We start from the raw sequence: 21,708 nt of genomic DNA on the forward strand, positions 1-21,708 counted from the left end.
CTGGGCTTTAAGTGTTGAAAAGCAGGTGGGCTGGGACTTTCCCCAGGGACTGACCCGGTCTGCCACACACCTTATCAGCACAGATCGAAACTGGCAGCTTCCTTCCCGCTCTGGAGGGCAGCCACCCTAGTCACGTGGGCCTCAGGCAGGTGCCTTGGAGTATCCCTTAGTAATCTGGCAGAGAGCGTGGGTTGTCCCCTGCTGGGATCTGGGTGGGCTGTGATGTTCCAGATGTCAGCTGAGTCAACAGCTGGGCTAGGCAGCACCTGGTGGAAAAGTCAGTGGGAGTCGGATTCCAGGAACAGGGTGGATCAAATGTGGGTTAGAGTTCACCTGACAATCGTCATGGGCTCTCCTGGCCTCTGGGAGGAGTGGGCAGGGCTCTGGTCATCTGCTTGGCTCTCTTAAGGAGGCAGAAAGAACATGGACATCACAGCTGTGGGGGTTTGAATGAGTTAGACTTTGGGTACATTTTTGTCTTGGTCTTTGTTGAACACTCAGTATGAACGAGGCCCATGGCTAAGATCTTTGTAAACATTTCTTTTCTCCCACAGTAATAATTGTTTTCTCTTTTATAGGTGAGGAATTCAGAGGCTCAGAAAGACTGAGTAATTTGTGGATTTACTGCTAGGAAGGAGCCAGTTTGGTTCTCAGAGTGTAACTCTAAAACCCATGTACCTGAGGGCCCTTTGTTCCCTGGTCCTGTCACTTGGCCTCTCTGAGCCTCTGTTTCCCCACTTGGAAAATGAGGTTGTAAGGATCAGATGAAATGCTGGTTGTGTACAACCAGCCCTGCCTGGATTTCCTTCCTTCTGCGGAGCATTGTCCAGGAACTACTGGCTTCCAGAGTTCTCAGAGGGCTCACAGTCTGGTGAGGAGAGAACAACAGATATTAAATGCAAAACTTGGGAAACCATGAGAAGGTTCTCGTGCTCAGGGTAGGGAAAAATTAAGGAAAAGTTGATAAATTCAGCTCCGTTAATAGACCTTTTATTTGTCTGAAGATAACCACAAAGAGGGTGGCGGTGCTGGCCCCAGGGTGGGAGAGGGATTTGCAGTAAACACAAGCAACAGGGGACTGCATCCAGGGGTGACTGTGATGAAGACAAGGCAGACAACACAATAGAAAAAAGAGCAAAACACCTGTATGGCAGCCATGAGAGGAACACCTAGATGGGGGCATGAGCTCGGGAAAAGGTGGTCAGTCACAGCAGTAATCGGAAATGTAAGTGAGATGCCATCATCCGCTGGCAGAAATGCTCAGGTCAAACAGTCCTGAGTGCTGATGAGGGAACGGAGCAGCCGTGTCCGACGCCCAGCTGGTGGGAGTGTAGATTGGCCTGAAGCCTTGGGAAAACAGTTGGCGTTTTCCAGTGAAGCTGAAGATAAGACCCGTCCTGTGACCCAGCAGTTCCACTCCTGGGACTGTTTCCAGGGACACCTGCAGACCTGCCCCTGAATGCGTGTTCACAGTGGCTTTGTTCAGAACAACCCGCAATGGCTGTCCATACCATCGGAAATGAACAAGTGGCAGGTGAATTTCAATGCCAAGCAAACAAAACGTTCAGTAGTATGAGTCCATTCATCTGAAGTTAACAAGTAGATCCTTACTCAGTCATCTCTGTCGGCGGTAAAGCTAGAAAAAGCAAGGAAATGCTTATTGCAAAAATCAGGAGTAGAAGTGTGGTGACCTTTGTGGGAAGGAGGCAGGTGTGAGGCATGGGGGGCTTGGGGGTGGGGGTGGCAGCTTCCAAGCCTTGACCTGTGTGGTGGTAACAAAAGATAGGTTCTGTGCGCTTTTCTGAATATTAGCTACATCTCCGATTAGTAGAAGGATAAAAAGGAAACCAAAAGTGAAGCCCCAGGAAGAGAACAATTACGTGAGTAGTTGGAGATCCTGATGGTTACGGTAGGAATGAGGGTTCAGAGCAGGGCTGGGTCTGGACGAGCACCAGGTGGCCCAAGCAGGGCCCAGTTTGTGTTCCCACTTCCTGGGAGGGCTCCCACTTCCTGAGAGAGTGCCGGCCTGACTCCCAGATGGGGCTGGTGATTGAGACTCTCCCTAGAGTTCCAGCCTGTGTTTCTGATGCTCTCCTGGATGGGACCTGGGTCCCCTCAGAGTCTGCTCACCCTTTGTGTTGTGACACTGTCTCATGGGCCTGGTGTACTCCGGCAGCAGCTTGGCAGGGCTGTGGCCTTCCCCCTCCTCAGTGCTGATACTGCCGGATTGTCGCTGATGCTAGGGGTGGGGGGGGATGCAGACTCCCCCCTCCTCCACAGCACCCTGCCTGTGGCTCCTGCCCGTGGCTCCTGCCCGTGGCTCCCACCTGTGCTTATTGTCAGGTTTTACCTCTTGTGGTTCTGGCACTGGGATCCACCCAGCCAAAGCCTGTGGGCTGTGCTTCCTCTGCTTCTTTCCGAGGGCTCTTCCCTGCCTCGCCCACAGGCTTTATCTCTGAGGGGGCTGGAGCCTGCTTTCTCACCTCTCGCTTGGGGCTCAGGCTGTGTGTGTAACTTTGGTAGATTGAAACCCTTTATCTGGACCCTTGAGTGCATCCCACACAAGTTCCTGGTTCAGTCCTAGAGCAGCAGGAGACAAAGGCTTCTAGAATGTACCATAGGACAGCGTGGCTTCAGAGATCCAGCCCCAACTTAGCCTGCAGGACAGAGGGACCAAGGCCCGGAATGTTGGAGAAAGCAGACCCAAGTGGCGACTGGTAGGAGGTTAGTTACATGTCAGCCCAGGGGGTGTCTGGGTGATGCAGTGCGTTAAGCGTCTGACTTGGTTTCAGCTCAGGTTGTGATATCGGGGTCATGAGATCAAGCCCCACATTGTGCCCCATGTCACGCCCTGCGCTTGGTACAGAGTCTGCTTAAGACCTTCTTCCTCTCTCTCTCTCTGCCCCTTCCCCAGCAAATAAATCTTTAAAAAAAAAAAAAAGGTCAGCCCCCAAACTGCTCAACAGGCTGTGCCTGGCCAGGGGCATGGAAGTCAGCAAATATTGGCCAGTGTGCCTTGTCCCCAGCCAGAACTAGACCCCTCAACCAGTCTAGTCATGAGTGCTCAGATGTGGCCCAGAGCTTGGAGTGACCCCAGCTCCCATGCTCTGGGGTACTACAGGGGTCCTACTGCCCCTGGAGGAAAGTAAGGAGAAGCTACAGGACAGACACAAGCCCAAGACACACCTCCCCACGTTGCCCTGTAGCAGCTCAGAGGGTGTTAAAGGCCGAGAGTCTGTGTTCAGGGCTATCAACCTCTTTCCTGGTTGGCTCCCTCCCTGCAGGGACCCAGGGCTCTTTCTACTGTCACCCCTGGCCTTGACTGATAATAGCCTGAAGGAGCCCGCCAGACCTGCTTCTGATCTCAGTTCCTCCTTGACTTGCTGTGCAACCCAGAGTGCATCACTCAGTGCTCTGAGCCGTATCTCCTCTGCCACCGGGTGCAGCTTTGTAGAGAATCCAGCAGCTAATGAACTAAAGCCGCTGGCACGTAGGAGCACCCCTCCACAGATGGGAGTTTTAGTCATGATCCCATGGGATCTGACTGCAGTTTTCTTTGCCTTAACGGCTCCTTCCTGGGATATGGTTCGGGAAAGAAAGCAGGGCGCCGCGGAGGGGATATCTGCAGCCAGCGGAAAGTTCAGAGAGGAGGGTTCTGGGGACAGCACACCAGCCCTGAGTAGCCTCATCCCAGGGGTGACGAGGATGTCAAGGGCCGTCCCTTGTCAGCAAGACTTTTCAGTCAGAGGCAAGAGAGGGCTGCCATGGGCAACCCGGATCGGGATGCCCGGGCCACAGTAAAAAAATGGGAGACTGTGCCCTGTGACCAGTAGGAGTGCCAACCCTGAGCTCATACCTGGCCTAGGCCTCCTTCTAGAAGTCATAGGGGTCCAGGTAGCATGGAGTCCAGACTCTTCTCCAGATGAGACCCACAGCCCTGGGAATATCCTCTTAGGGCACTCCTGCCCCCAGGGAGCCTCCCCCTACACAGCCTACCTCATATCCCCACGGAGAGGTCCAGGACTCACACACTAGGAGGCTGAAACACGGATGCCGCCAGGCTCCACCACTGACACATTCCCTTTGGCCCCCCAACCCCCTAGTAAAACAGCTTCTGCCGAGCAGTTATGAGGACGAGCAAGCGTGTGGAGGCCCTGGTGCAAGGCCTGGCACATGGAAGCATGATTTCCCTTCCCTATCCCTCTTTGCCCATACTAGCTGTGTGACCTTAGACAAGTGACCTGACCTCTCTGATTAACGTCCTGGAGGCTTACTGCCAAAGAGTGCTTATGAGAGGCCAGTGGGTGAAAGGTCTTTGGAGGCTGTTAGGTTGTGGTACAGCCTGTGGTACTCATGTGCACGGGGGCAGAGGGGCGAGTGAGCTAGGGACCCATTGGCCCTTAGTGAATCAGACCAGACCTTGGCTAGTTTTCCAGGGAGCTGTTGGAGGTAAGTGTGGCCATGGCTGAGCTCCAAGTAATGGCAACCTGGGAGCCCCCGGAGCAAGCCCCCCCACACCTCCGCCGCCGCTGCCGCTGCCCCAGGAGACTGCCTCTTCCTCCTCTACCCTACACAGCCTCTTGACCTTCCAGGTTCTCTGATGTTGGGTTTCTGCCTGGCCTTGGCCTCGTCATGAAGCCACACTTGAGCCAGCTCTCCCGCCATCTGGGTTCTGTCCCTTTAAGGCAGACACCTGAGCCTGCAACTTGTGACTCTTCCTCAGGAATCCCAAATAGGCTTTCACAGCTGGGCAGAGGGGGTGGGGAGCAGCTGGTCTGGGTCTCCCAGAGAGGAAATCACAGCCCTTCCCAGCCCTGGGGTTCTGAGAGGCCGGGAATTCTGCCTGCTTAGAATATTCATCAACATTCCAGCTGCCAATGGTCTGTCAGGTGCTGTAAAGCACTGCCTCTTCCAAGCCCCAAGCAAGATCCTTGGAGGCCCTCAGCACTGACGGGACCTCAGTGTCCCCGAGGTCCCCGGGGCAAAAAGCCCCACCTCTCCTCAGTAAGATGTGATGAAAAGTACAAGCTGCTCTGAACCCTAAAACGTGGATAAGGAATTCCACCAAGATTCAGACTCCTTGTGGGAGTTATTTCCGTGCTGTTCATTAAACCAGATTTTCCTAAAAAACTCACAGCGCCCTGCTTCCTGCCGCCTCCTGCCTCCTGCTTCCACTGTTTGGGCGGGGGTGGGGGGCTGGGGGCCAGTCCCCAGGCATTAACATCAGAATAACCTTAGCAGGTAGGAGTTGTCCCCTTTCCTCAGAGGGATGACAGTGAGACCTTGGGAGGCCAAGGACTGTGTCCAATTCACCGGTCAGTAATTGGCAAAGCCCAGTTCCACACACGCCCCTCTTTCTGGCCACCCGCATCCTGTGGGCTCAGTCTGGTTTGAGAGCACAGATTTGGGTTCAACTGCTTGGGCTCAAAAGCCAGTGGCATCATTTACTATTTCCTATCTGCATCCTTGGGTAAATCTGTTCTCCTCTCTGCGTCCTGTTTTCTTCCTCTTTCTTCATGGAGTGGAAATATTATCAATTTCCATTCCTGGCTATAAGGGTCAAACAGTGCCTGGCTCAGCATACTAGTCCCCTTTCCTGCTGTTTTTACAGGACCGAGCCTTCTCTAAGCACTTAACCTGTTGTGTCCTCACAGCAACCCATTTCACAGAGAGGGAAACGGAGGCAGCGAGCCGTTAAGTAATTTCTCCCAGGTTGCACAGCTAGTAATGGTGGCAATAGTTACAGGTCGCTAATAGTTGTTGGTGTTTCGTACTGGTTGGGCCTTCCACGAACCATCTGAACGGTGAGCACCTGCTGGGGACTGTCCCTGTCCTTTCCCTCACCGTCAGGGGAGGGGGGCGGCCGAGTCCCTGGAAGGCAAGGCAGCATCGCTGGACGCAAGGTGAGGGAGGCCTCCACTGCCCCCTGGGGCAGAAGGTAGGCGGCCTCTAAGACCCGCCCAGGCTCTGTGATCCCTCCCCTGCCCCGCCGCGGGGGCGCGGGGTGGGCGGGGCCTTCGAGCAGGTAAAAAGCGGGGCGCGCAGGGGGACCTGGTATTGCCGGCCATGGCTACTCCAAGCCTCCCTCGGGCCCTGGGCCTGGGCCTCCTCGCGCTCTGCCTTCTGGCACTCCTCCACAACGCCTGTGCCCGCCCCCGCTCTGGGGAGGGTCTCATAGGTGGCCGCAGGGACCTGTCTCCCAGCGACCCGCAGGTGCAGAAGGCGGCGCAGGCGGCGGTGGCCAGCTACAACATGGGCAGCAACAGCCTCTACTACTTCCGGGACACCAACATCCTCAAGGCACAGAGCCAGGTGCGGCCAGGCAGAGGGGCGGCTGGGAGCCAGGCTGGGACCCCGGCTGGGACCCCACCAGGGAGGCATCCCAGCTGGGGCCAGGTTAAGGAGATGCCAGGAGAGCATTCAGGACATTTTAATACAATGTATTTTGTAAATTGAATGGTGCCAAAAGTTTGTTATGAACAACCTATCTAGATTTCAACAGACTGGATCTAGCCCTGACTTAATTAAGCAGGGACTCACTAGCCTCCCACTAGCCACCGCCCTGGGGCTTGGATTGGGGAGAGGGGAGTGAGGGATGGGGCTTCAGGGCCTGTGCATACCTGGCTCTCAGCGTCCTGTTTGGCCCAGGCTTCTGTCCCATTCCGCGGGGACCTGCACCAGAACTCACTGCTCCAGGGTCTGAATCCCGAGGCACAGGCCAGCGTGCGCAATGCGGAGAGAGGTGCAAGGTCTCAGTCAAGGGTAGTCTGGGTAGTCTGCCGGCACTCCTAGGCACTCCTAACCGGCCGGTGCCTTCCGTCCCCAGTTGGTGGCCGGCATCAAGTACTACCTGACTGTTGAGATGGGGAGCACAGCCTGTCGCAAGAACATGGCCACCGGAGACGGCGTGGATATCGCCACCTGCCCCTTTGCCACAGGAGTGCAGGAGGAGGTAATAGGCCTGCACCCCACTTCCCGGCACCCACGGCCAGGGGTTGTCCGGCCTGAACCTGTCTGGCTGGCCTGGCTGATATCTGGCTGAACCTGTCCCTGTCTCCTGGATGATTCAGCCCCCAGGCCAGGGTGGGGTGCGGAGAGGAGGAGACTGCGGCTTCTCCCTCACTGGACTGGGCTAGAAGGATCTGGGATCTAGTCCTGCCCATTTGACTCACTGTCCATTTGGGCCAGTGATTGTTTCTCTCACAGAGTGGAGCGTCGCGGGCTGAGGGTGGCAATTGCGGGCAGTTGGGCCTGGGACCCAAACTCACCCCTCCTCTCCCTGCAGAAGCTGCGCTGTGACTTCGAGATCCTAGTGGTCCCCTGGCAGAATTCCTCCCAGCTTCTGAAGCACAACTGCGTGACCATATCATAGACCCCTTGGGGCATGGGGGCGGGGGGCGGCGGGGCACGGGCGGGAAGGCACTTCAGGTCCAGGGACGTACCTGTCACAATAAATTGCCAGCACTGCTTCTTGCATCGGCCTCTCCGGAGTGCTTCACCCTCCCCCCTGGACCCCCCTTCTCCCATGCCCACTCATGGCAGCACCCCCTTCCCAGGCCAAAGACAGCCCATCCCACTCTCTGCTGAGCTGCTGTTGTCTCAGCCCATACAGTGCTGAGGGCACAGGGTTCAGGCCCCAAATGTGCGGTTCTCCAAACACCCCAGCATCGCAGACCCAGAGAATCAGACCTCTAAGCACTCAGTATTCTCAGAGTGCAGGGGTGGGAGACCAAGTCTCAGGAGAAGGACGCCCCAAGAGCCAACAGGGGCCGGAGTCGGTGAACTGAGCTCTGCGCCCTCTCGGCTCCCAGGATGACTCAGGGTAGCACAGGCCGGGTCCAGGCAGCCAGGCCCCAGGATGCTGAGCGCCCCACCTGCGAGGTTCCCATACCTGCCTGCGGGCCAGTGGTGCCAGAGCCCCCACCGGCCAAGAGGCCATGAGGGCTGGGACGGTGGCTTTCAAGTACACGCTGTGGGCCATAGGCCAGAGGCATCCCCAGTGCTTTGCCCCAGACAAGACCACTGGAAGGGGCTGGACAGGAAGCCCAAAGGGGACCAAGGTCAAATCTACTGCCCACAGGAGGGAGGAGGGGACAGATGCGATGTGACATCATTTAAAGAAAACAGAACTGCAGCATTTTTTGCACAGCTGCATTTGTGGGTGCAGTTCCTACTCACTACACACACACACACACACACACACACACACAGAACTCTCAACGCCACACATGTACACTGAAACCACAGCACACACTTGGAGGCTCCCCGACACCACATACATATCCGGAATAGCACACACACACGGAGGAAACACCCTCCACCCCAGACAACCCGGAGTTGCGGACAGACCTCCGCACACCCACGCCTGGAGCAGCTAAGTCAGGAACCGGATCCCTTGGGAGAAGTAGGTGAGGGCAGTCAAGTGTGGTGGTGTGGGGGTGGAGAAGGCCCCCGGCCTCTGTCTCCCGCCCCTCCTGGTGGGGCCTCGCATCCGCCACTGTGTCTGCCTTCAGTCCCCTGCCCAATGCTGTGACCTACTGCAGAACAGCCCCCAGTCCCGGCCCTGCCCTGTGCTCTCAGAGGCCTGCTGGGTTAGGGATGGGGAGGGGCGGACAGTAGAGAGGCGACTGGCACGAGGAAGTCTGGGGAGCGAATGGGCTGCGTTGAACAGGAGCTAGGAGCTCAGGGGAAAATTCAGCCCTCTTCTGCCCCAGCCCGTCAGAGGCAGCAGCTCAGCTGGCCCAGGGCCCCTGCGGGCCACCAGGCAGGAGCTTCCAGCCTGGAGCAGGCACGGGGAAGTGGCAGGAAATGCTTGGTGAATGAATGCGTGGGGTGGTAGCCTGCAGATACCCACCAGGTGGCCTCTCCACCCCCAGATCTGTGCCCTGATCCCAGAAGCCATTTGCCCAGTACCTTCTCTCCCCAGGTTCCGGCCAGGGAGGGACGTGCCCCTTCTGCGCTGGGGCCTGGTGTCTTCACCCCTGCCTGGTCCAGCCTGCAGAGATGGGGAAGACTGGCACAACTGTCACCCCGCGACCCCCACTCTGGAGTCCTGCTCCTGACCCCCTCCAGCCTCTGCTGTAGCCTGGTTTCACTTGGCCAGAGAGGAGGTGGCTGCCGGAGGCAGTGGGACACCCCACTCCAGTCTGGAGCCCCAGGTCTCCAGCACCCCGTCCAGGCACTTGGGGATCTGAACCACAGCCTCTCCTCCACCCACACTGCGGGGCCAGGGGTTCTGGGTATTTGCCCAGGTTCAGGCTGAAAGTAGGGGAACTCACCTAAGCCCTAGGCCAGGCAGGGTGGGGAGCGACCATTAGGCTTATTCCCTGCTTTCCTCTAACAGAGACTCATCCATCCCCCCAAAACACACACACACACACACACACACACACACACACACACACAGTGCACACCCATGCACATGCACTATTCCCCTGCCCTGTGCCTTGGCTTAGCCAGGGAGGACACAGAGCCACTCGGGGTTTTAAAAACTTTGTTAGGACCAGCCCTGCAAGCCTGACGATCATTCCAACAGAGCAGGGGACTTGTCCAGACCCAAGGCAGTGGGCAGCTTGCCGGAGGCTGAAATCCACATCCAGTGTCTCTCTCCGTCCAGGAGTCACTTCCTGAAGTCCTCTTCTCCAGCCTGCAGGGGTGGGATGGGAGGGTAACTAGGCCTGTGCTGGCCTCTGCCTTCCCACAGGCCCATGTGACTATTCGGGGCCTTCTGGGCCTCTCATGCCTGGCCCTCTGGGGTCCTCCCATTCTGGCCCCTCTCCTCTGGTCCTGCCCGGCGCACCTCGAATGCAGTGTCCACAATCTCATCAAGAACGGACGCCTGGGAGCGGAATTTCTGTTGATGATGCTCTACCCCAGCCACCAGCTGGAGGAAGTGGAACAGGAGCTCCTGCTGCCTGAGGTGGGGCAGGGGACGGGGACAAGCCAGAGCTGACCTGTGTGGCAGGGTCTGCGCGGCTGCCAGAGCCCCCCAGAAAGCTCCTCTCGCCTGCCTCCCGCCAGTCCCACATTACAACTTTTCTGAGTCAGTTTCGTGGTGAATCTCCTTTTCCCCCAAACTAAGAGCCCCCTTTTGTGCCAGTGGTTTACCCTCCCAGTTATCAGTCCCTGCATCCGTCCATCCTCGCAACCGCTGGCCCCTCCGGCTACCCCATACCTCTCTGTGCACCCACTTGCCCACCTACCCGTTCATCTGCCCACCTCCCTAGCCTTTCACTCACTCATCTGACCACCCCGATCCCTCCCTCTACCTGCTCTTCCCTGGATCCACCCCTCCAGCATGTGGTACAGCCAGTCCTCCACCTGACCGCCCCCTGCAACCATTCACCTGCCCACTACCCATCTATTAACTCCCTCTTCACCTGCCCATTTTATAAATCCACCCACCGAGTGACACTGAAATCAATGGACCCTGCCAGGTGCTCCGAGGACCCAGATGTTAAGAAGAAACACTCCTTGCCCTTAAGAAGCTCAGTCTGTGGCAGTGCCAGGAACGCAAACCAAGAGTTTACATTTGGGATGAGTAAACCAGACTGCTGAGGGTCGCCGAGGAGGAAAAGCTCATCCAGTCCTGGGGATCGGAGAAGGCTTCCAGAGCAAGTGCCACAGAGTCGAGGTTGAAAGACACCTGGGGCTCTGCCAGGCTTCAGCAAGGTTCCTGGTCTGCTAGCCCAGAAGGACTGGAGTATACTGGGGGCCAGGGCAGGCTTCAGGGAAGGAAGCCGTAGAGAGTGGGTGAGTTGGAGATGTAAAGTCTGAGGAGGAAGGAAAAGCCTAAACTGCTTTTAACAAAGACCGCTCTATACATAAATTAAAAGAATAAAAGAAAGATTAAACCAAACAACAAACAAAAACAAAGGGCACGCTTAGAGGAGATGGGCCAGTGGGAAGAGTCTGGGGGCCCAGAAACCCCCATGGAAAGTGTTATAGAGGTGCCAAGGGCGCACTAAGCCAGTAGCCAAGTTGCTGGAACATGGAGTGGAGGATAGGAGGGCCAGGAGGTGAAGTGAGCAGGATTGGAACTCAACTCTCCCAAATCTTGTTCACTTGAGCCCAGCATTGGCAGCCAGAGAATATTCCAGACAGAGAAAACAGTGTGGACAAAGGCCTGGAGATGGAGAAGTATACGCTATGCTTGGGAAACACTGCAGGGACAGCAAGGAAGGAACCAGGGAACCGAGGGAGGCTGGCAAAGGCTGGGTCACAGAGGGCCTTTGGGACTTGAACTTGGATGTCGGGTAAGGAGGGGCTGGAGGCTGCCAGTAGTCAGGCTGGCTTGGAGCCAATCCGGATGAGGTGCAGTGGGGCCCAGCTTTCAGAGGGATGGGTCTCTGTGGAGCCAAGCCTGCGAGCCAGGAAGCAGGAGTCTGTGCTGAGGTCCCCCAGCCACAAGCACAGCCATAAGTCCCCAGCTGGCCAATGGATTCCACGGGAATGGGATGTTGACCATCTGCCTCCCAGGCCTTTACGCAAGCTATTCCTTGACCCGTCCTCTTCACCCCTCCACTTAGCCCAAGTCTAGTGCCCTCAGGGCCCGGCACGGGTTCTTGGCAATAGGCTCTCCTGGGCACGGATTAGTCTGTGTCCTAGAGAACTTACAGGGCCTGACCCAGAGCAAGGCTCAGGTCTGCTTCCTGAGTAAACAGACAGGCAGACTCGCTGCGGCCCTGCCTTTGCTCTCAGCCTCACACTGGCTCTCATGGCCCTGTAGACACTGCCAGGGGGGACTCTCTTGGTGGCACAAGATAGCTTTGGGTGAACAGAAGCCACTCGTGGTCTCCACGTCCCACCCAGAGGCTCTCCATGGGCCTTGGCACCCCACTGCCTCCCAGAGAGGTGAGCAATGTCCCTTGCCCTGCCAGACTGGGCCAGACCCCAGACCTCTCCCCTTAGACACAGGGCCTCGCATCCCTTGGCATCTCCTTACTTCTCAGTCATGGTCCCAAATTTTTTCTCGATGAGCTGCTTCTGTCTGGTGTGTTCACTCACCATCTCTTCAGGGTCTGGATATAAAAAAGGGGGACAGTCAAGAAGATGCCCGGATTGAAAGGAGGTAGAAGACACCCCATGTGTCACGCAGGTATTCAGATGGGGCTAAAAGCGTTTTTTGCTCAAGATGCCCCCAAAGAGATGGGTTCTCTGGGTGTGGAGTGTGTATCAGATTTGTGGTAAACCCCCCCACCCTCCGTTTTCCCACTACTGCGCCTTTTGGGTCCATCTTGTCTAGCAGGGATTGACCCCCACCTCCCACCTCCAACAACATGTGACTCAGGCCTGGCCAATCAGAGCAGCCTATTCTTTTGGCTAGAGTGATTGCTTCCAAAATAGTCAGGTGATCAAAGCAAAGAAGACTCATTTCCGGAACTTTGCTGTAGCTGCAGGAAGAAGAGGAAGTCTCTGCTGGGCATGATAGGAATGGCTAACCTGTGAGGATTTGGGACTAGAGTGGCAGGTAGCCATTCCTACCACAAGGGAAGAGCCACCCTAAGCACAAAACCATGCAGAGGACCACAGAGCAGAGAGACCAAATCCTGACCAGTATTCAAGTCCTGGATCCAACCATTCCTGAAAGCCCACACACTTGCAATTCGCTAAATAATTTCTGCCAATTAATTCCTCTTTTTGCCTCAGCTTTTTTGCACTGAGTGTCTATCCCTGATGGAAGGGACAGGTGAGGGGCCTGGTGAGGAGACCAAGAGTGGGATCCTGAGAGCTCAGATTATCTAAAGTTCTGAAGATCTTTAAAAGCAGGAAGCAGATCAACTGTCTCAAAATCAATTCACTCAGAAAGTCGGCTTTATAAAAATGAACGTGTCCAGGGAACTTGATTTTTAATGAATCTCAATCCACTTTGTGTGACTCTGGACCAGTGTGCACACCTTGACAAAACCCTCCACAGCAGTCGAAACCATCCCAGGTAAACCAAGTGCTATAAACTTTATAAGTTATTAGACAAAATGAGTATTCAGTGAATCATAATTTGGGTAGTCATTTCACAAATGGGGCTTTCAAGAATTGGCGATCAGTTTCATCACTTTTTAGAAGATTGTCTTGGAGTTCTTTTGGACCCTCAGTTCTAAGCTCTGAAAGTCCTCCTAAGTCTCAGATTCTCAAAGTCTGCCACTGAACCTGGAATGGTGTGTGTGACTGTGGAAGGAGGGCCAGCACCTGATCTGCTGAGTTCTGTCAGTGAGTCGTCCAGGATCTTCTCACGGATCCAGGCGGCCCTCTGGGAAGAGGAGGCTTTTGTCTTGCCCGAGTCCACTCCTGGAGGACCCTCCTGCCTTTCCCCCAGCCTCTGTGGCCACCCCTTCGTGGGGTCCCTGCCCATGCCCCCCCACCCCACCCTACCCCCCAGGTCCACCTGCCCACCCTCCTCCCCCACCATACCTCCTGCTTCAGTTTCTCCAGGCCCTGAAGCAGAGCCATCTGGAAGTTATCCACCAGGACTGCAATCACCAGGCTGGGGATGGGGGGGATGGATATTGGGGTACTCTCCAGGAGGAGGCTGTAGGAGCAGCCCTGCACCCTCCTCTGGGTTCACTGTGGCATGACCCAGGGGACAGAGCTGGAGAGGGGTGCCCCAAGGTTAGGCAGGGGTGGCGGTGAAGCTGGGGAGCCAAGGCGGGGGGTGCGGTCCTCACTTGAGGAAGATGAAGTACTGGATGATGATGTAAATCATGAGAATGGGGACGATGTACCAGGCACCTGGGAAAGAGGTGGTCGTCTGGGCTCTGAGTTCCCTGCTCACCCTCACAACACCCCGGCCAGCAAGCATCAGACACCCCACTTTGCAGATGGGGTAACTGAGCCCTCCGGGTCGGCCTACCCAGCCAAGACCCCGCCCTCTACCCCTCCTGGGGTCTGTCCCACCCTGGGCGCGGCTGTCCAGGTAGATGAGGGACCAGTCGTCCAGGGTGAGCATGGTGAAGAGTGTGAAGATGGTAGAGAGAATGCTCCGGAAGCGCTTGGGGTCCGAGTGACGGAACAGAGCCCGGAGGACCACAGAGAAGAGGACTGGCTGTTCAGGGCCAAAGCAGGCTTGCAGGGTCCCAACCGCTCCGGCTGCCACAAACCCGCCCATCGCAGCCCCTCCTGCTCCCAGCCCAGCCCCCACAGCCCAGGATACAGAGGCAGGTGAACATGAGGATCAGGATGGCCGTGATGGATGGCAGGGACCGCACCAGAGTTCCGGTCACTTCCTGGAGGCTGGTCAAGAAGCTGTGGGCAGAAGCCGAGAGGGAGGCTGAAAGAACCAGGGCGGGTGGGAATCCGTGCCCGGCAGCCGGAGCGGACACCCCGACAGCCGGGCCCTGCTTTCCCAGTGGTCTGGGGGAGCTCGGCCCCCTTTGGAAGATGACCGATCGCAGCGGATGGCAGGAGGCTTCTCGGAAGGGCGCCGGTGTCCACAGCCTCTTCGTCCCCCATCAGATTCCCTGGGAGCCCAGGCCCGTGTGCCCCTTCCCACGGGGTCCCCACACAGGGGTGGGCAGCCCTGGCCCCGCTGACCTGAGCTTCCGCAGGACCCGGATGGCCCTCAGGGCCCGCAAGCTCTTGAAAACCTTGAAGATCCGGAAGACGCTTTGGTGGTAGACGAAGGAGAAGGAGTTGTACTGAAAGAGCAGGAAGTCCAGCATGGCCATGATCATGATGAAGAAGTCTGAGGGCACAGGGGGCGCTGGGGGTCACGGGCTCCTGTCCAAGTGCCTCACCCAGACCCCCAGTCCCCCCAACACCAGCACGCCCTGCCAGTCCCCTTCTGTCCTCAGCCTCCACTAGCAGCCCACTGGCTCCCTCCACACACACGCATGCACACAGACATGCGCATGCGCACACACGCACACAGACTCACGCACGCACGCACGCAGGCGCACACACGCGCACGCGCACCCAGGTTGTTCCAAGGGTCAGAAAAATACTTGAAGCCCAGGGCAGTGATCTTGAGGGCAGCTTCCACCACGTAGATGCAGAGGAAGATGGAGTCGAAGGCCATGAAGTACCACTCTGCAGGGACACAAGGGGCTCACCCAGGGCCCTCCCCGGTAGCCCTGGCCCATCTCTCCTCCTTCCCCCTGGACCTCACACATAGTCGCTTCTGGGGAGGGCATGGCTCTGCTCTATAATGGCTATGGGTCTTAACTGCTCCGTGCCTCAGTTTTCTTGTCCGTGAAACGGTGATCACCCTGTCGCTTGGCCTGACTTCCTGACCTCAGGGAACTCCCAGCAGCTTCTGCCTACCTGTCAATCTTACCGTTTCAGAAAAAGAAACGTTTGAGGACCCGCCCAAATCGGAGAGTGCCTTGGCCTCATTGATTTAAAACCCCACTCTGAGGGGCACCTGAGTGGCTCAGGGGGTTAAAGCCTCTGCCTTCGGGTCAGGTCTTGATCCCAGGATCCTGGGATCACGTGGGATCAAGCCCTGCATAGGGCTCTCTGCTCAGCGGGGAGCCTGCTTCCTCCTATCTTTCTGCCTGCTACTCTGTCTACCTGTGATCTCTCTCTCTCTGTCAAATAAATAAATAAAATCTTTAAAAAACAAAAACAAAAACAAAAAACCCCGCTCTGAATATTCATCCCAAGCCGGGCTGGAAGGAGCCTGTTTTCCCGGGTTAGGAGAAGCTTTAGAAACGACTCCCCTGCATCTCCTTATTTGTACAAACAAAGATGGCCTTGTGAGGCAACTCCACCGGGGGTAGTCTGGCCAGAAGTCACCAAACAGCAGACCCATTTTGGCCCGGGAACCGTACCAGTCAGCCTGGGAACCGTACCAGTCAGCCTGAGAGCGTTTTCATGAACTTGGGCTTCACTTAACACCGAATAAGAATGCCTCCAGCCGTATTCTCTGCTTAGTTTATTCACGAGGCGGCAGACCTTTCTTTCACCCTGCTGTCAAGGGTCTCAGGGGCTGCCTTCCCCGGTTTTCTACTGTCACCCCTCCACAGCCTCCTTCTCAGGGCCTTCTGGCCTTTCTAGGTGGTCTGTGGTTCCTCTGGCCACCCCACAGAGACGTATTTAGGGTCGATGCGCCACCTGGTGGCTGTATCACAAACAGCATATCCTCCAGTTCAGTAGGCTTTTGTGGTTGGCTGGCTGGCTGGTCGACCTCAACAAAGTCTCTGAGCCTCATCTTTAATCCTGGTCAATGCTGTCTACTTCCCAGGGATAAGGATGAAATGAGCTAAGTTACATGAACCACATGGCACTGGATCAGGCCCATAAGGGGCCTGAAGCAAGATCTTTGGCTTTCCCCATGTGAAAGTGGTGCCTGGGTGATTCAGTGGGTTGAGCAGCTGCCTTGGGCTCAGGTCATGATCCCAGGATCCTAGAATGGAGTCCCAAATCAGGCTCCCTGCTTCTCCCCCGCTCTCTGCCTCTGCCTCTTTCTCTGTTTCTCATGAATAAATAAAGAAAATACTTTTCTTAAAAAAAGAAAGAGGAGAAAGGGTCTCCCCAGCTCTTACCGCCCCGGATCTCGACTTCAGCAAAGGTTTGGGCCACAAGCATGATAGTGTTGAGGCAGACAACAAGGAAGATGAAGGCTTCAAAGGGCAGGGACTGAGTCAGTTTCCTAAGCATTCTCCGGAAGTCCTGAATGAGGTAGCTTAAATTTTCCCACAACCTGCTGAAGAGGTCCATGGTGTGCAGCCTCTTATGGGCCCGCTGAGCTCTGGCAGCTGTAAGGGGGACAGAGGGTCAAGCCTGTGTGAGAGGCAGCATGGGAATCCCAGGCATCCTCCCAGACTAAGTTGGGGTTCATCTTCATGCTTGCTTACTTGCCTACCATTCACTCACTGAAGTGTCTCTATGCAATCTTATGTCAATCCTGGGGCCACAGCCTTGACCCCTTCCATGGCAGATGCCAGCTTGTTTGGGATTTGTGGTCTGCTCAAGTGCATCTTTCGGTCTCATGATTCTACAAGGCCTTTCTCTTCCCATGTGATAACTTATGCGTGGAAAGTCCCATTTTCCACATTACCCCATCCTCTTGGTGAACTCTCCCTCTCCCTCTGAAATTCTGCTGAAACATCTCCTTTTGGCTGCCTTCCCTACTCCCATCCAGTTAGGTACCTTTCCCTCTCTGCTTGTTTGTGAGACTGCTACTCTGTTTACTGAACCACTTGGGGCCAAGCTTGGGGGATTTTGCGTTAATTGCGGAGGTCCCTCCCTCCCCTTAAACAAGGCTCTCTTTCAGACCCTGGATGTCTGTCAAGATGCTCACAGCTTAGTGGGGGAAATGTGGACAAATACAATCTACAGTGGTAACTGTCCTGGTATGGAGGATAGACCACTATCACTGGGTGGTCTAGGATTGGGTAAGTGACCACTCCTCTGTCTTGGAGCCCCTCAAGGGCAGGATTTGTTTTCTCTGTGCTTCCAGGCCCAGGCAGGCCAGGGACCCATAGAAGACAAGAGGAAATGTTTGAGAAGTGAATGCATATATATACAGCAGTGAACAGATGAAAAAAAAACAGTGGACTGAAGAGATGTATTGTTTAAGGAATAGAAGACGGGATGATGAGCAGTCAGGTGAGTGGACAGGCGATAGAATATACGTGCAGGAAACGTCCATGCCTCATCATGGGTGGAAGGTCGGGCCTGGAGTCTGGGCCAGGCACTGGGAGTTGGGGATCGGGGGAGCAGAGACTCACTTTTGCGCTTCTGAAATTGCTCATTTTCTTCTGTCCAGCTTTCTGAGGAAGTTTTAGTGGAGGAATCCTGAGGATGGACTTTGCTGGACATCTGGGATGCATGTGAGTGCACAGCACTGTGGGAACGAGTCAAGCTAAAGGCTGAGTGCTGTACCCGTGCCATGCTAGGTCGGAGAATTGCTGAATAAGAGCGGGAAGGGCCAAGGACAGCTCTGGCCACACAGTGAGACTTGTATGGGCCCAAGCTGTGGGAGCTTCCATGATAGTACTCCCTGTAGCGGTGATTGTCATGGAGATAATCATAACGATGCACACTACGGTGATACTCCCTGTGATGATGTTCACCATGGTGGCCATGGTGGCCATGGTGGCGTTCACCATGGTGGCCATGGTGGCCATGGTGGCGTTCACCATGGTGGCCATGGTGGTGGTGGCTGTATTCATCAGAGTAGTGAGGTATCAACTGATCATGATAGGAGTCCACATAGGAATGGTGGGAAAAGGTCTCTCCATGATGAAGAGGCCCTCTGTGGTGGTGGGCTTCATGGTGACGGTGCCTGCCATGGTGATAGGACTCACCATGAGGTTGAGAGCCACCATACGTGTAGGAATCTTTATGGTAGTAAGGCTCACCTTGGTAATGGAGCCCACTATGGTGAGAAACCTCACTGTGGTGGTGGGGCCTAGCATGGTGGTGAGACCCACCATGGTGGTAGGACTCACCGCGGTGGCTGGAGCCACCATGGTGGTAGGGCTCACCACGGTGGTGGGATTCCCCATGGTCATAAGGCTCACCATGGTGATGGGACCTTCCATGGTGGTAGGACCCCCTGTGGTAGTGGGACCCCCCTTGGTGGTGGGGCTCACCTTGGTGGTGGGGCCTACCATGATGCCTTCTGCTACCATGGTGGTACTCACCATCAAAGGGGCCCTCACCAAGGGAATGATGGGAGTAGATAGTGCTTTGAGAAGGAGCCAGTGCAAAGGATGTGTGGTTGTAGGCTCTGCCATGATGGTGGGCTTCACCATGGTGGTGAGAGTGGTGGGAGTGGTGGGAATGGTGGGAGTGAGGGGAGTGGTGGGAGTGGGTATTGTCGTGAAAGTCTTGGAATTTACCAAGGTGGTGAGATATACCATGATGGTGGGATACTCCATGATGGTCGGACTCACTGTGGTGACGGGATGTGCTATGATGGTGGGACCCACCATGATGGTGGGACTCACTGTGATGGTGGGACCCACCATGGTGGTGGGACACACCGTGATGGTGGTGGACTCTGCTATGCCTTGGCCTGTGATATGAGGTTGGTGAATCAGGGTGAGATAACACATCCAAATTGTTGGTGTCTGCCTCATTGTGAGCCTTTTCAGCCAATGAAGGTTGATCCATGACTATGCTGGGAACACTGGAATGAGGAGAGCTCAAAATGTGGGCCAAACAGTCTCCTTCCTGAATTGTCCTTCCAACCTGTGACACTGGCCCTTCTAGGAAAACCTGAGTCTTCTCACGGAATTCTCCCTTTATGATGCCACCAGCAGGCCCCTTCCCAGGTCCGATTTCAAAATGCCTCCTTCTGGGGTACAGTTCAGAATCTAGGATCATTGTGTCTAACCTCTCCATTGTAAAACAAGGAAACCGAAGTCAATAAAAGGGAAGGATTATTTCTCAAGGGTCAGCTGGGAAGAGGGCAAAGTAGGAGGACCCTAAGCTCACTTCATCCCATAGATACAACTAGATAACACTTCAGTATAAATAACCCACGGCAAGGGATGTGAGGTTCTGGGATCTACTATGATGGTGAGAATGGTGGGAGTGAGGGGAATGGTGAGAGGAGGCATTGTCATGAAAGTCTTGGAATTCACCAAGGTGGTGAAATCTACCATGATGGTGGGATACGCCATGATGGTGGGACTCACTGTGGTGAGCCCAATATGAAGACTGGAAGAACAAACTCACAACTAAAGGTAGAGAAGAGGCCACATCAAAGAAGTTTGGGAGGATGAAGACATGGTTTAAGAGCAAAACAGACCATACCTGTCCACAGTGGGAAGGGAGCCAGTGGTGTAGAAAAAGGTGAAAAAGAGACTTTCACACCAGGGAGCCCATGAACAGGGAGGATGAATCCCCCCACACATTTGCCTATGAAAGCAAGAGGGGCCAAATTTCATGAGTTCTTACAACCAGCCTGACTTAAAAGCCTGGAATTTAAAAAATCATTAGTCTCTGCTCTGGGAGGGCCTGGAGGACATTAGGAAGTGGATTCTCTGTACTTAAAGGGAGAGCACAGCTGTTCAGATACAGAAGTTTTGAAAAATGCCAGGCGTGGATGGGAGGAAAAACAACTTCCTAATCTCAGAGAATGACCTGGAGAGACAGGGATCATGAGAAAGCCTCTCCAGGAACAAAGAAGCTAGCAGGTACTATTTCCCTCTCCCCCTCCCTAGCATAAACAACAGACACCTGTGAGAACCAGTGCAACCAACCCTCAGTACTTACTACTTAACATTTTTTTTAAAAAGGATTTTATTTATTTATTTGACAGAGAGAGATACAGTGAGAAAGGGAACACAAGCAGAAGGAGAAGCAGGCTTCCCACCAAGCAGGGAGCCCAATGCAGGGGTCAATCCCAGGACCCTGGGATCATGACCCCAGGCGAAGGCAGACACTTAATGACTGAGCCACCCAGGCACCCCACTTACTACTTAACTTGCTTACATCAAGCCCCTCCCCTTCATGCTTTGACACATCTGCCCTTCCCAGCCACACGGGTTTCAATCTCACTTCTGCATGCCCCCTCCTCCAGGAGACCATTGCAAACCCTGCCAACACCTCATCTCCCTACCTGTACATTCTGTGGGACCTCAGGTCTGGTGGCAGCAGGGGCAGGTCTCATTTGGCAAGCAGACCACTATACACCTTGATAAAATGTGCTCCACCCCTGCTGGGGACCAAACACCCCCACAATAGGCAAAGAAAACCTCTGCATACAATGGAACTGAAGAAAAAGGAGGTCAGAACTAAATGGCAGAGTACACACAACACACATAGGAGATACTCCCTGAATTTCCAAGCCCTGGGGACCAGGGGACACTGCACTGCAGGGCACTACACTAGCTATGGGGCTTAGCAAAGGAAAGGAAAGAAAATTATGCAAATTGAGAATAGCCTTAGAGAACTCAGTGACTCCAGCATTTGCTTTATAGGTATCTCATAAGAAGAGAGAAGAAAGAGGGCAGAAAGTTTATTTGAAGGAATAATAGCTGAAAATTTCCCTAATCTGGGGAAGGGAACAGATATTCAGATCTGGGAGGCACAGAGATCGCCGCCCCCCCCCCCAGTCCCCACCAAATTCAAACAAGGCACAAAATAATTAAAATGGTAAAAGTAGTAATAAAGAAAAAAACGTAAAAACAACAAGAGAAAAGACAGTTATATACAAGGGAAACCTCATCAGGCTAACAGTGGATGTTTCAGCAGAAACTTTTCAGGCCAGAAGAAAGTGGCATGATATGTTAAAAGTGCTGAAAAGGAAAAATCTGCAACCAAGAATACTCTATCCAGCAAGGCTCTCAAACAGAACAGAAAGTTTCTCAGACAAAAACTAAAGGAATTCATGACCACGAAACCAGCCCTACAAGAAATATTAAAGGGAACATTTTAAGTGGAAGGGAAAGACCATAAATGGGTAAGAAAAGTAAAAAACATAAACAGTAAAAATAAGTATTTCTGTAAAAATTAGTCAAAGGATTCAGTAAATAAAAAGGGGGAGGATGTAAAATATGACACTATATGCATAAAATGTGGTGGGTAGAAGAGTAAAGGATGGGTTCAAACTTAAGTGACCATCAACTTAAAACAAACTGCTATGTATATAAAATATTATATGCTGAATGATAACAACAAATCAAAACCCAGTAATAGATATGCAAAGGATAAAGAAAAAGGAATCCAAGTATATCATTAAAGAAAACCAATAAACCGTAAAGAGAGCAAGAGAAGAAAGGATCAGAGAAATCTGTAACAACCATAAAACAGGTAACA

General features: G+C 54.3%; 2 protein-coding genes across 3 annotated transcripts; one reads left to right on the forward strand and one right to left on the reverse strand.

The window, feature by feature from the left end:
- The first annotated feature begins 3,815 nt into the window (after positions 1-3,815).
- Positions 3,816-7,476, forward strand: CST6 (cystatin E/M). Of its 2 annotated transcripts, XM_032879512.1 has the most exons (4): positions 3,816-4,449; positions 6,179-6,312; positions 6,827-6,952; positions 7,286-7,476. In XM_032879512.1, exons 1-4 carry the CDS (start codon positions 4,290-4,292, stop codon positions 7,370-7,372), a joined length of 507 nt encoding a protein of 168 aa, XP_032735403.1. In that variant the 5' UTR covers positions 3,816-4,289; the 3' UTR covers positions 7,373-7,476. The 2 variants fall into 2 exon arrangements, with proteins under 2 accessions (XP_032735403.1, XP_032735404.1); XM_032879513.1 differs by lacking the exon at positions 3,816-4,449 and having other exon boundaries at positions 6,052-6,312; positions 7,286-7,402.
- A 2,040-nt stretch (positions 7,477-9,516) lies between these two features.
- On the reverse strand, positions 9,517-19,102 carry CATSPER1 (cation channel sperm associated 1). Its single transcript, XM_032879511.1, has 12 exons — positions 17,667-19,102; positions 16,479-16,691; positions 14,908-15,021; positions 14,527-14,677; positions 14,147-14,238; positions 13,891-14,034; positions 13,662-13,725; positions 13,408-13,480; positions 13,186-13,246; positions 11,945-12,020; positions 9,800-9,914; positions 9,517-9,646 (listed from the first exon to the last, which is right to left on the reverse strand). Exons 1-12 carry the CDS (start codon positions 19,054-19,056, stop codon positions 9,620-9,622), a joined length of 2,520 nt encoding a protein of 839 aa, XP_032735402.1. The 5' UTR covers positions 19,057-19,102; the 3' UTR covers positions 9,517-9,619.
- Positions 19,103-21,708: the final 2,606 nt, after the last annotated feature.

This window comes from Lontra canadensis, unplaced genomic scaffold (assembly GCF_010015895.1).
Source record: "Lontra canadensis isolate GAN:19392208 unplaced genomic scaffold, GSC_riverotter_1.0 scaffold66, whole genome shotgun sequence".
Taxonomy (NCBI): Eukaryota; Metazoa; Chordata; class Mammalia; order Carnivora; family Mustelidae; genus Lontra; species Lontra canadensis.

Excerpts from the sequence above, each read along its gene's own strand:
- CATSPER1 (XM_032879511.1), bottom strand. The coding sequence starts at position 19,056 with ATGGATCAACCTTCATTGGCTGAAAAGGCTCACAATGAGGCAGACACC. Across the intron at positions 15,022-16,478 it reads TGAAGTCGAGATCCGGGGCG|AGTGGTACTTCATGGCCTTC; the intron begins GTAAGAGCTGGG and ends GTGTCCCTGCAG. Across the intron at positions 9,915-11,944 it reads TTTGGGACCATGACTGAGAA|GCAGCAGGAGCTCCTGTTCC; the intron begins GTAAGGAGATGC and ends GCCCCACCTCAG.
- CST6 (XM_032879512.1), top strand. The coding sequence starts at position 4,290 with ATGAGAGGCCAGTGGGTGAAAGGTCTTTGGAGGCTGTTAGGTTGTGGT. Across the intron at positions 4,450-6,178 it reads TTTCCAGGGAGCTGTTGGAG|GTGGCCGCAGGGACCTGTCT; the intron begins GTAAGTGTGGCC and ends AGGGTCTCATAG. Across the intron at positions 6,313-6,826 it reads TCCTCAAGGCACAGAGCCAG|TTGGTGGCCGGCATCAAGTA; the intron begins GTGCGGCCAGGC and ends TTCCGTCCCCAG.